At 35.0% G+C, this 12,286-nt stretch overlaps 1 protein-coding gene across 7 annotated transcripts in view; it reads left to right on the forward strand.

Annotated features, from left to right (window-relative positions):
* MAP3K7 (mitogen-activated protein kinase kinase kinase 7) overlaps nucleotides 1-12,286 on the forward strand; it is a 47,961-nt gene that overhangs the window by 9,916 nt on the left and 25,759 nt on the right. For 4 of the 7 annotated variants that reach the window (XM_071741314.1, XM_071741315.1, XM_071741313.1 and 1 more), the window contains exons 2-8: nucleotides 1,843-1,953; nucleotides 3,529-3,594; nucleotides 4,481-4,526; nucleotides 5,168-5,306; nucleotides 6,388-6,512; nucleotides 9,332-9,460; nucleotides 11,930-12,060. In XM_071741314.1, the coding sequence (XP_071597415.1) occupies nucleotides 1,843-1,953; nucleotides 3,529-3,594; nucleotides 4,481-4,526; nucleotides 5,168-5,306; nucleotides 6,388-6,512; nucleotides 9,332-9,460; nucleotides 11,930-12,060 (747 nt within the window). Of the gene's footprint in view, nucleotides 1-1,842; nucleotides 1,954-3,528; nucleotides 3,595-4,480; nucleotides 4,527-5,147; nucleotides 5,307-6,387; nucleotides 6,513-9,331; nucleotides 9,461-11,929; nucleotides 12,061-12,286 lie in introns of those variants that run through there. The other 3 variants (XM_071741318.1, XM_071741317.1, XM_071741319.1) reach the window with 3 other exon arrangements.

Raw genomic sequence — 12,286 nt, forward strand, 5'->3', positions numbered from 1 at the left:
TCATTCAAAATGTGATCTGAGAGAGAAGAGGAAATACCAAGGGAGGCTACTGGGGACTTTTAAGGTCTTCCAGTGACTCACTGTTTCCAGTTAGTTTATATCTACTATTTTCATAGGCTGTTTGGCCATCATTCACAGGGTATGATGGTTACAGTCTCAGTTGTGGACTGCAAGAATATAGTTGGTGTGTGTTAACATCAAAAGAATTGTCAAGACCCTATACTGTAGCTGGGGGAGGAGGTTACAATCAATAATCACTTTTTATGTGGCATGGTCTGTGGCTCTTCTGTGGGTATCTTGAGCCAGGAGATCTGGGAGGGCTAACTGTGTGCTGAAATGTAAAAGAGAAAAAAATCCTTCTTTGTGTGCGTTAAGAAAACCAGAAGAGGAACATGTGGATAATTGTCTGTGTGTGGTTATTCACTTGATGTCCTATAAATCACACTTCTCTTTTAAAAAAGCGTCTTGTTAAGGAGTGAATTCACTTGTAAACCTAAGAGAATCAGTGTACTATTTATAATGTGGATGAAACATTATGTTTGAACATTTTGTGGGTCCTTTAATTATGTTGCATCCCTATATGTTAATTTTGAAAATTCCTCTTCCCTCTATGCCACAATTTTTTTCCTTTTTTTATTGGATAAAGTTGTAAAAACCCACAGACTTCTAGTGAATAGTTTTATAATTTTGGGAAGTGTTTTTTTCCATCCAAAATAATATTCTTATGTATGCGTCATCCATTTTAATGAAGACAATAAGATAAATTTTTACCATAATGAATAGCTATGGTAATCACAGTTGCAAATGCTTCTACTTCACCCTCTCCCTACTCCCCTTCTTTTCTCATTCACCTCCCCAAAAAGTGTTTGTTTAATTAGAAATGTCTGCTTTGTTCCTCAAGATACATATGACACTACTTGAAATCAAGGGCTATGAACACAGCACAGGATGCTCTTAAAAAAGTGAAGAAAGGCTGCTAGGGCCAAATACAAAATCCAGTATCAGCCCACCTAGCCCCTTGTCCATTTATTTTTACATTTTACTTCTCTGTGCCTTTGGTTTCCATTGCCTCTTCCTCCCCATCTTTCTTCCTCCTCCTCTTCTTCACTTTTCTCTCCTCTCCAACCTTTTCCATGTTAAAGGATTCTTGAATAATAGAGTATGCAGAAGCTGCCACTACTGCTTCTCTGAAGTTACAGTGAAGAGCTATGATTCTTGGTTTGTGTATTTTTAGGCAATGTTAATCCCAATTAAACTAAAAGCAGACATCAACAAAAAGAGAGAAAGCATCATTTTACAAACACTGCCCTTACTTGGAGGGCTCTCAAGGGAATGTACTATTCGTACACTGTTGAAGCATCTGTGAGAAAATTGGTAATTTTGAGCACATTGAACACTTTGTCCAGACTTCAGCATAGTCCTGTACAATTGTTTGCATATCAATCTAAATTTCAGAATTTTGAATTCCTTTTACTATTAAGCATAAAAAGATACAACTGATAATTTAACCGGTAAATATCTAAAACTAAGTTTGCCATCTTTCCCCTAATTTTCTTCAAAACAGATCTTGTTTCAATTAAGATAATATTTTTCTGAAATATGGTTACTGTGTGTTAGTAATAAAATGTTTTTTATGTGTGTCTTGTATTTCTTCTTTAATTGATTTCTGGAGGATATTTAGCTGAGCTCCAGTTATGCATTCACAGCTTATCATTAAATTGCTGCTGCAAAACACAGTTTTGAGTTTTCTAAGGTAAATTTGGGTACTGTTTGTGAAGTCCTGCACAGTAAATGAAACCATTTAAAGTTTTAACTTGGTTGTTTCATATTATCTGGTTCCAGGTTGTTGGAAGAGGAGCCTTTGGTGTGGTCTGCAAGGCAAAATGGCGAGCTAAAGATGTAGCCATTAAACAAATAGAAAGTGAATCTGAAAGAAAAGCCTTCATTGTGGAGGTACTGTAAGTTTGCTGTAAAATGCGGGTTTTCATTCAGCTTGTTTTGTTTAATACACAGATTGTTTTAGTGTGCTAAAAGCTGTGTCTGTGTTACAAGGTAAATGCAGCCTGGTTGTACCCAGCAGAGGCCTGAACCCCATGTCACACAGAACAGGGCACCTGTCTTTAGTTCACTTCCTATAGAAGCTGGAATGAGGAATGGGGAGGAGGATGGCAGGCAGGTCAGGGAAACACCAGTTCCTGGATTCTGTCCCAGTGTGGAGTCAGGGTGCAACTGAAATATCCACGAGAACCCTGGTGTGGCTTAACATTTGCAGGGGCTACAGCATAGGTTCTTCATACAATGAGGTCTATACTGAACTTGTTTCTTGTGTTTTTTTCAGCAGTTCTAATAATTGTGCTATTTTTTATCACATGCAAATTTACTAATACATGTAACTTATTTAGGGTGAATCATTCTTCCCATTCAATGTCTACTTCTTCAGAAAGAACTTGAATAGTTCAGATACACTGATAAACTTCCCAAGACACATAAAATTTTAGAGAATCAAAAGTTTGCCATGTAACTTAAATGAGATAATCCATGACATGCTACTTAGTATTTATACTTTGACATGCTGCTTTGTATTTAGTCAGTAAAAATCTAGGATGTTCAAGATAGACAAATATGTTAAAAATAAACCTCAATTTTGGAACTAAAAAATGTAGCACACTTGAAGGGTTAAAGGAAACATTTATAATTGTCGTCTCTTTGTAAATAATTATAGGTAGTTTCTTACCATAGAAATTTTTTAATATTATTACTCTGAGTGTAATTGAATACTGAGTATATCTGATCAGTTTCTTAGTATTTTTACTTTCAAAAGTGATCTGAGAAGGCAAGCCCAGAAAAACTTCAGTAATTACTGACATTCAGGAAACCCTATACAGTGCAAGCATCACTTGTGATACAACATAAGATGCCCCAGAAGTCTGTGTAAAAGGGAAAAAATTCCTTTTTCCTTCTCTTCTTACTGGTAAAGAAAAATTCAGTGCAAAATTGTCTGCTCATCAATTAGTACAAACAGCAGTGGGTTCTTGGAACTACATCACATTAATATTAAACTGGCTGGATTATTTTACAGGGTTGTGGATTTGGGGACTTTGGGATTTTTGTTTGCTTTTTAAAGAACAGTTAATTTCTACATTGTGAGTAAAGCCAGTATGATTCAAAGTGTTTCTGAAGTCAGACAATAAGGATTCCAAAATTAGAGACTTCTGGAAGAGCACTGAACCTATAGAGGTCGTAGTTGCGTAGTGTTTGACCTGAGTGATTTTTCTACACCATGAAAAAAAAGTATTTTCTTTAAATTTAATTTCTTCTAAACACAGATCCAGTGAGACACAAAGCTAATTATGTAAATTAAAATGCAGACGGGGATATCAGTTTTGGAATACCTAAAATCACCATCTAGGATTATGCAGATATATAAAATTGAAATTCCTGTAGTGGTACATGAGTTCTAGATGTCAAAATAGAGCAAGAGCCTTTTTTTTTGCCATGGTTTGAAATGAAATATGATTTGTATTGCAGCTTCGACAACTGTCACGAGTAAACCATCCCAATATTGTCAAGTTGTATGGAGCCTGTCTAAACCCAGTAAGTCATAGTTTTCTCAGTATGACTTGAGGTGACTAGTTTAACATAAGTAGGAGTCAGTGCACAAAATGTATATTTTATATTAAATTTATTTTATATATAAATACGTGTATGTTTTAGCCATAAGGTAACATACAATTATATATAGGTTGGTGGATATTATCAGGTTTTTGGGTTTTTTTCTTTGCTATGAGAAAGAAATTATTTCAAGAAAACCCCAAATGCTGTTTCTAAACATGGATTATACTTCAGCATCTGGCATATTATGTACGTAGTGTCATTCATATCTACAGTCCTATTAATTACAAATCAGTGGTACAAAAAGGAAAATACATTAGCAGCACATGACTCATAGCTCGTAAATCAGATCCTATTCTTATATATGCAGTTTTCAGGATTTGCTTTCTTTCTGCCACAGCTGCAAACAGTCCCACAAATTCTTTAAGTAGAAAAGCAAGTACTGTGACAGGACAGATGTTATCTCAAACTAATTCTAATATGGGCTGTTTAATTGGTTAAAATAATGCTCCATCCCTTCTTGTTTAGTACTACTAGAAATCTTTTGACATATTTAAATTTTAAGTCACTAAAAATAAACGTTAAGGGAAATGACTTGCAGTTTTAAGACAATATTTGCTTTGCAAAACAGGGATTGGTGGGGAAAGGTAATCCTTGTTTTTTCTAACTTACAGTGGGAACTAAGTATAAAACTGGTGTCTCTTTCTTATACATCAATACTCAGACTGACTCTTTACCTCATAGGTAAATTTTCCATAGCTTTAGTGTGGAGACTGTGCAGTTCCTCTCAAGTTAACAAAAGCTGTTTTCCTCTCCCACATTTAAAACATCCATATTTTTTGTCCTCTTCCCCCCTCCAACCCCAAAGGTGTGTCTTGTTATGGAGTATGCTGAAGGAGGTTCTCTGTACAATGGTGAGTATCATTTCAACATAGTGTCTTTCTGGAGCTGCAGTGCTGGTGTTAGGACAGACATGATCTGAAACATGTATTTGTTTAGTATATCTGTATCTATCCTTGGAAGCCACCTGACCACAGTCCTGGGCAACTGGCTCTAAGTGGCCTGCTTGACCATTCTTGGTGGATCTCCTGAAGTCCCTTCCCACCCCAACCATTCTGTGGTTCTTTGAAATCCTTAAAATTATTTTAAGGATAAAGGAGTGTGTTTTAAAAAACACTTCTCAGTCTACTGGTTTGTTTCTTGGTATTAATCTCTTAAATTTTTTACAAGTCATTTAAGGTTTTTCCACTGAAACATTTGAAAATGTTCTTCATTAACTTATAAATCCCTGAGCATTTCTTTAACATACAGCTTGCCAGGGCTTAGTTCAGAACAAACACCTTTCATATTGAATTTTAACATCAAAAGTTACAAAAAAACATACTGAAAATGGAAAAATATTTTGACACTTCTGTTACTTTACAGAAGAGAAAAATATTTTCAGTGGCGTTGATAATTATATAGATTCCGTAGATTCTGACTGGTATGTTGTCAACTCTTGTATCTGTTGTCACATGCAATAAAGTTCTTTTTAGTTTGTGCCTTTGTTTTGCAGTGCTGCATGGTGCTGAACCTCTGCCTCATTATACTGCTGCACATGCCATGAGTTGGTGTTTACAGTGTTCCCAAGGAGTGGCCTATCTCCACAGTATGAAACCAAAAGCTCTAATCCACAGAGATCTGAAACCACCAAAGTAGGTTTATGGCTCACATCTTGTACTTTCTCACAAGTGGAATGTAAGATCATTTATAATAATTTCATTGCATTTGAAAGAAATACCTTGGATTGATACCAACTTTGCTGGATGCACCATATTCTAAATAAAAGCTGTGTGACTTCAGTTACAGAATAATGGTGCATAGTATATGAAATGAACTGTACTCAGTTACTTTCTGTTAAACTGGAAAACCATCCTGCTCCTATCTTGCATCATGAAAGATAATTTTGATAGGGATAGGGCTTCTACTCAGGCATTTACAGTTGCCTGTTTTTATAAAAAGGTTGTGGTGTTCAGTAAGAGAATGTTCGGCAGGGAGGTTGCTTTGTTTCTTGGTCTTAATGGAGCTCTTTCCACAAGTGGCCATCCTCTTCTATCCCCTCCTTCTGCCTCTTTTACTATCCATTCCAGAATCTTTCATCACTTTTTGTTGAAACAAAAAAGAATGTTTTTCTGCCCAGTATTTTTGTTTTACAGCTTCATATCTGACTGATTTGGGCATCAGCAGGATCACCCCCTTTTGGTTGTAGCCTGCAGTTTCATTACCAGATAAAGTCATAACATGAAGCCACTTTAAATCTTTCTTGTATCACCAATTTTGATTTAGAGAGCTGTTAACTTCAAATAACTCCCTAGTGCTTTCATTTAAGTAAATAGCTACAATGACTGACATTAATGGGAGTCTTGATGGTTCTTCATTTGGTAAAATTGTTTCAGTGCATCTTGTTTTTCAGCCTCTGGCATCTGAAGAACTAATTTTGTCAATATATGTGTAGTGGTTTACTATGGCTGAAGATACTTCCTTAAAATCTAGCATGTAGAAATAGTAATAAATTACAATGTATAATTAATTATTTTAAAATATTTCATATGTTATGATTAGGCATGAGTGACCTTACTTATTTTTCAAATTATAAACCTAAAGCTCTGAGAAGCCTTAGATAGTCCACTATATAATAGTTGTTGGAACAAAAAAAGCAGTGGTTTACTACCAGGCTATTTTATCCTACAATTTTAACTTGTTATTGTTCTGTGTTTTTTTATTTTTCTTTGACAGTTTGCTCTTAGTAGCTGGGGGGACAGTTCTAAAAATCTGTGATTTTGGTACAGCTTGTGATATTCAAACACACATGACCAACAATAAGGGAAGTGCTGCTTGGATGGCACCTGAAGTTTTTGAAGGTAATGATAATGTATGGTGTCAATATTATGTGTTCTTTCGATGCAGATGCAAAGGGATTTGGTATAGAAAAAAAGAGCCTTGTGTAACCTTTATTTCAAGCAGTGTACTAAAGTTTGAGGTAACAACTGAAGAAGTCTTGGCAGAAGTCTGTTTATTTAAATATTGGTATGATTTTTATATTGCTAAATAATTATGCATAGTTTTGAAGAGCAGCATTGCATTGATTCTATCATGTTAATATTAGTTACATGAAGATGTGGAACAGTTATTTGTGTCATTGCTGTAATTTACATAAAAAGTACCATTAGACAGCTGCTATTCCTTCTTTTATAAGCAAGTAAAACACAGCCACAGGGATATTTCCCCAAGATTGTACTGTTTCCAAGGTTCTAAAGTAATTTAAACTCCTCTGACATGTAAATTCACTGTCATTACTTTCACTCCTTATTCTGATCAGCTTTTATCTTTAGAATTTCCCTGTTAGTGTCTCTAAATTGAACATAATTGCCTTCATTTTCAGTCCTACATTTTCTTGTAACTCCATCTTCATATGCTTTTTGTGTAATCTAGACATTTGCTGTACTTCCTCTTTCTTACTTAGGAACTCGCTATTAACTGTTGATTTAGTTAAGTCAGAAAACAAGGTATTTCTTGGAGTGTAGCTGGGGAAGACTGATGACACTTAATAGTTAGTTAGGTATAATTGCTGTATGATTATCAGAGAAATAATCCAGTCAATATTGGCTTGCAAATTAACACCTTTTAGTCAGTCAGTACTTTAAATTATCATTGCAAATACAGTGATCGGGAGAAGTCATCTTCCTGATTTAGGAAACTAATGTCCTGTCTTTGATATATTTGGCAAGTGCCAGTGGTTTCCAGATTCTGGATCCAAGTGTTCTCTTTTCTTTTACTGTCTTTATTCCAGAGAGAAGCAGAAAATTATACCTGTCCATATAAGTTTTTAGGAGGTGTTTCCTCCCAAACACCACCTTTAGAGGTTTCTTTTTGAAGGTACCTTTTTCTCCTGCCTATTGTAGTAGAATCACCCAAGAGTGATCATTCAGATGCCAAAAAGTTTTCCATTATGTCACTTTATGTTGAGATACCTACTCTGTTTCCTTAGCTAGGAATGCTGCTTTTCTTAACATTTTTTTACTATTAAATGAAATTGTATAAAGAAGATATTTTTTTTTCTTTTAGAAATAATCAGTTGGACAGTCCCTGTTAAACTAGATTTTTTGAGTGAAAAATCTTAATCTGTACTGGATTTTGTAATAAGTATATTTTTTAATAAGTGCTCTAATCTCAGAACTGTTTTTTGGAAGAAAATTCTAAAATTGTTCGGGGATAATTGGATAAATCAAGGAATGGTCGTATCTCTACCCTGGTCTGCTACATAATAAACCAACAAAGAATACTCTCTCACTTCTTTTGCACTCTGTTTTCAGAATTAATAGAGTATTCCTCAGCCACAAAATAGATTTTCCTCACTCAAGCATGGGAATGATGCTGGTTCCCTGTCACAGGCTGTGTTTCCCAGAAGTGCTGTGGCTGTGTAGATGAGAGGGGCTGCTTTGCTTGGCTTAGCAATCTGCCATTGTTAACAGATACTTTCCCCATCACCTTTGAAAAAAAGCTGACTGATAAAGCTGACTTGCTACTACTTCTCCAGAAACTTCTGGACTCATTAGCCACCTTCAACTACTTTGACACAGATGTAAAGAGTTTTGAAGATTTCAAGTTTTTAAGAGTTTTATAAAATCAGTAGCTGGGGAAAAAAACAAATGAGTGCTTTTAATTGGAGATGACTTCTGGTTCATGCTGTAGCCTGCCTCTCCTCTGCCCTTGCAAACTGACAGGTCTGCAAGAACTGTCCTGACAGATGCTGCTTTCTTTGCCTGGTTTGGCAGGGGAAGATGGCTCATAGAGGGGGGGAGCCTGTTCAAATGGGTGATATGTGATGGGTATCCACCTGAATATAGGCTTCTGTCTTTTCATTGTTTATGAAATTGTCTCAGTGATAGTTTCTGATTACATTCTAACAAAAAAAATCTCTTGGCCAATCAATGCCAATTCTTATCCTTGTTGGAAGACAGATGAGCAAATCTCATCATTTCTATTCATGCCTTTGTTACCATGTCATTAGCCATTCACATTTCTTTTCAGTATTTGCATGAGTTACGGTTTAAAGAGCATGCATTCTTTCTTTGGAGCCTCTGAAAATTTTTATTCCTTATTGTCTGTCATTTGTGTCTCTTCTGCACCTTTAAAATGAGTCTTAAAACCTCGAACTTGTGCTCAAAGAATTTCAGTTAAGTAATGATGTGACACAAAGAGTAATAACAATAGTGAGTAATATGCTGGTTTGTTCATCCAGTAATACAGTTCTGCTAGACCTGTAATTAATAAAGAGCAGTGGATAAAACAGGTTTTACTGGCTGGCATATTGTGAACAACTTGAAAGTGACTTGAAGAAGAATATTTAGAGGAAGCAAGCATAGTCTGTAAAATCCTGAATCATTGAAACTTAATAAATTGTGGTTTATATGATATAAGAAAACTGCATTTTATCATTTCAGGATGACTCCAAGTGAAAGGGACTGATTTTCAGAGAGAGGTATTTTTAATGATCTTGGTGTCAAATGATTTCAGAATTAAGTCAGTGTGAATCAGCCAGCTTTACAAAACTCTTTTTTTCCTTAGCAAAACAAATGTGAAGTGAAAGGAAGCATACAGAACTATTTATCAGCTGAAACTATTCTTTTTAATATATTACATAGAAAAGAGACAAATTCTATTGATGGCTTTCTTCCAGGCAGCAATTACAGTGAAAAATGTGACGTTTTCAGTTGGGGTATTATTCTCTGGGAGGTAATTACCCGTAGGAAACCTTTTGATGAGATTGGTGGTCCAGCTTTCCGCATAATGTGGGCAGTTCACAATGGTGAGTTGAAAATACTTTTGTTGCATTTGGAGTTATGTATTTGACCTGTAAATTTGTTAATTTACTCCTAACTCCTAACTGTGCAGCTTTGAATTACTAATGTTTCTGTTTTGTGCTTCATTGAATATACATTTTTGTCATAAAGACTTAATAGTTAGACACTGCCACTATTGTGTCGGTGGGAGTTTTTTGTTAGGTGGCTGCTTCATTCCCTGCTACACATAACTAGCTTATGAACAACTAAGGGGAAAGAGTCATGTTCTTTCTGCTATCACATTCCATTTTAAAAGTGAACTGTGCTACAAAAAACCCCCCACAACCTCTGTGTCTGGATGAATGACAGTTTTATTATCAGAGTTGTCTGTTTGTTTTTTTTTTTTTAATTGGGCATCTACAGTAAATGTGTGAGTTTAAGTAACTTGACCTGTCTTCAGAAATACTAAAAACTGCCAAACTCCTCTAGGGCTATTAGGCATTAAAAATGTTTTTTATCTGTTGTTTGTTATTGGTCTACTGTTTGAACTGTTTTAGCTTTGTGTCTAGGTACCTGCAGCTATAGAACAGGACTCTACTATGGTAGGCACTATATAGAACAGATTTTTAGGAGCTTAGATTATAAACAGGAGTTGGATTTGAATGAAAGAAAGCAGTGGTAAAACATTGGTCAGAATTATAAACTGTAGCATCATCATGATAGTGGTGTAACTTTTTTAACAGTGTGGTTTTAGGTACCACAGCAAAGCAGAGTTTTAAGAATAAAATAACAATAGTGAAGTAGTTCAGTGGAATGTCTGCAAAGAGTTTCTGCCATTTGTGAAAGACAGCATCAAAGAGAGCATGAGCTTGTGTGGAAGATGTAATTAACAAATAAGCAATGAAAGCTGATGCTCTTCCCAAGTGTCGTTGCTTCAGTACTAAATGGTAGAAGCTTAAGGTAAGCACAGGATCCAGATAGGATCCATCGTATTTGATGGAGAGGAGAAATGGACAGACAGTGATAGGATGAATGAGCACTATAGTAATAATAATGCACAAAGATAAGTGTTGGCAAATGGCATTTTTTAATGAAGAAAAAGATTCTGCATTTCAGTTTTTAAAGGACATGAATAGCTGAGGTTAGGAGAGATGAGTGCCTTGCATAAAAGCATTGACTGTAAAAGTAAGCATAAATGTAGTAGCCATAAATCAGCCTCAGCAAGGTGCAAGACAAATTCCCTACCTATCCTTACTTTCACTTAAATTTCTCTTTTTTTGGTTTTTGTTTGGTTTTTGTTTGGTTTTTGTTTGGTTTTTGTTTGGTTTTTGTTTGGTTTTTGTTTGGTTTTTGTTTGGTTTTTGTTTGGTTTTTGTTTGGTTTTTGTTTGGTTTTTGTTTGGTTTTTGTTTGGTTTTTGTTTGGTTTTTGTTTGGTTTTTGTTTGGTTTTTGTTTGGTTTTTGTTTGGTTTTTGTTTGGTTTTTGTTTGGTTTTTGTTTGGTTTTTGTTTGGTTTTTGTTTGGTTTTTGTTTGGTTTTTGTTTGGTTTTTGTTTGGTTTTTGTTTGGTTTTTGTTTGGTTTTTGTTTGGTTTTTGTTTGGTTTTTGTTTGGTTTTTGTTTGGTTTTTGTTTGGTTTTTGTTTGGTTTTTGTTTGGTTTTTGTTTGGTTTTTGTTTGGTTTTTGTTTGGTTTTTGTTTGGTTTTTGTTTGGTTTTTGTTTGGTTTTTGTTTGGTTTTTTGTGGGTTTTTTTGTTTGGTTTTTGTTTTCCTCCTTAGGAAGGAAGTGTTAGCACTAGTGACTCACTTGAAACAGTTGTGGCACTTTTGCTTTACATATTACTTGTTATGGTCAATACATTTTTTAATACTTGCTGCTTTCTGTGCAAAATGTCACTACATCTTATGTCTTAAACTCAACTGGATGTCCATTGTTGAAATAGTAAAAAGAGACAAAACTTGAACCAAAAAACAGCTGAATGGTTATACAGTAGTTGAAGTAAAATATGTAATTAAAAATGTGTGTAGGCCATGAAAAAGTCACCCAAAATTGGTACTTCCAGTACTTAATAATTTCTCGGGAAGTACTTAAGAGCAAAAATCAGCCCTCGATAATACTTTCGTTGGTTTAGTTTGTTTTTTTTCCCCTTGTTTCTGCAGCATGAGGAACAAAAGGCTGTTACTACTTGGTTCTCAGTTTGGTCTAGAGCTTTATGCTTCTGAAAGTGGTAACATATTACTTAGTATTTCATATTTGGTCACTCAGTGAATTTATTCAGACCACTACTGGAGAAAAAGTTGAATTTTCTTTCTACATGTTTGTATGTAATTGTGTGTAGTGCAAAGGAATTTATTTGTCAGGGTTTTTTTTGTGAAAGAAAACTCAACTACATATTTTCCTGTATCTATCTGGAAAAATACTGGAGTGGAATCAGTTGCTGTCAGTCATCTTATAATCTCTTTAACAAATTAAGTCTTTTTTCCTAATTTCAATTATAGGTACTCGGCCGCCACTGATCAAAAACTTACCTAAGCCAATTGAGAGCTTAATGACCCGGTGTTGGTCCAAGGATCCCTCACAACGACCATCCATGGAGGAAATTGTTAAAATAATGACACACTTAATGCGGGTATAAAAAAATGTTTTAGTGTCTTAATCAGTTCTTAACTTATCAAGTTGGGAAATTGAATTATGAAAGGTGTCCCTGCGCTCTGCAGATGGGCTTTGTTTTTTTCTCTTTCTTCTCTCTTTTTGATAAAAAATATTAAACTACCACAGTAGAAAGTGAGAATTTCTCTCATGTGTGAGAGAGATAGTAACTCATAACAGATTTGCAGAAATTAATAAAAATAGTT

This window comes from Heliangelus exortis, chromosome 3 (genome assembly GCF_036169615.1).
Source record: "Heliangelus exortis chromosome 3, bHelExo1.hap1, whole genome shotgun sequence".
NCBI classification, from domain to species: domain Eukaryota; kingdom Metazoa; phylum Chordata; class Aves; order Apodiformes; family Trochilidae; genus Heliangelus; species Heliangelus exortis.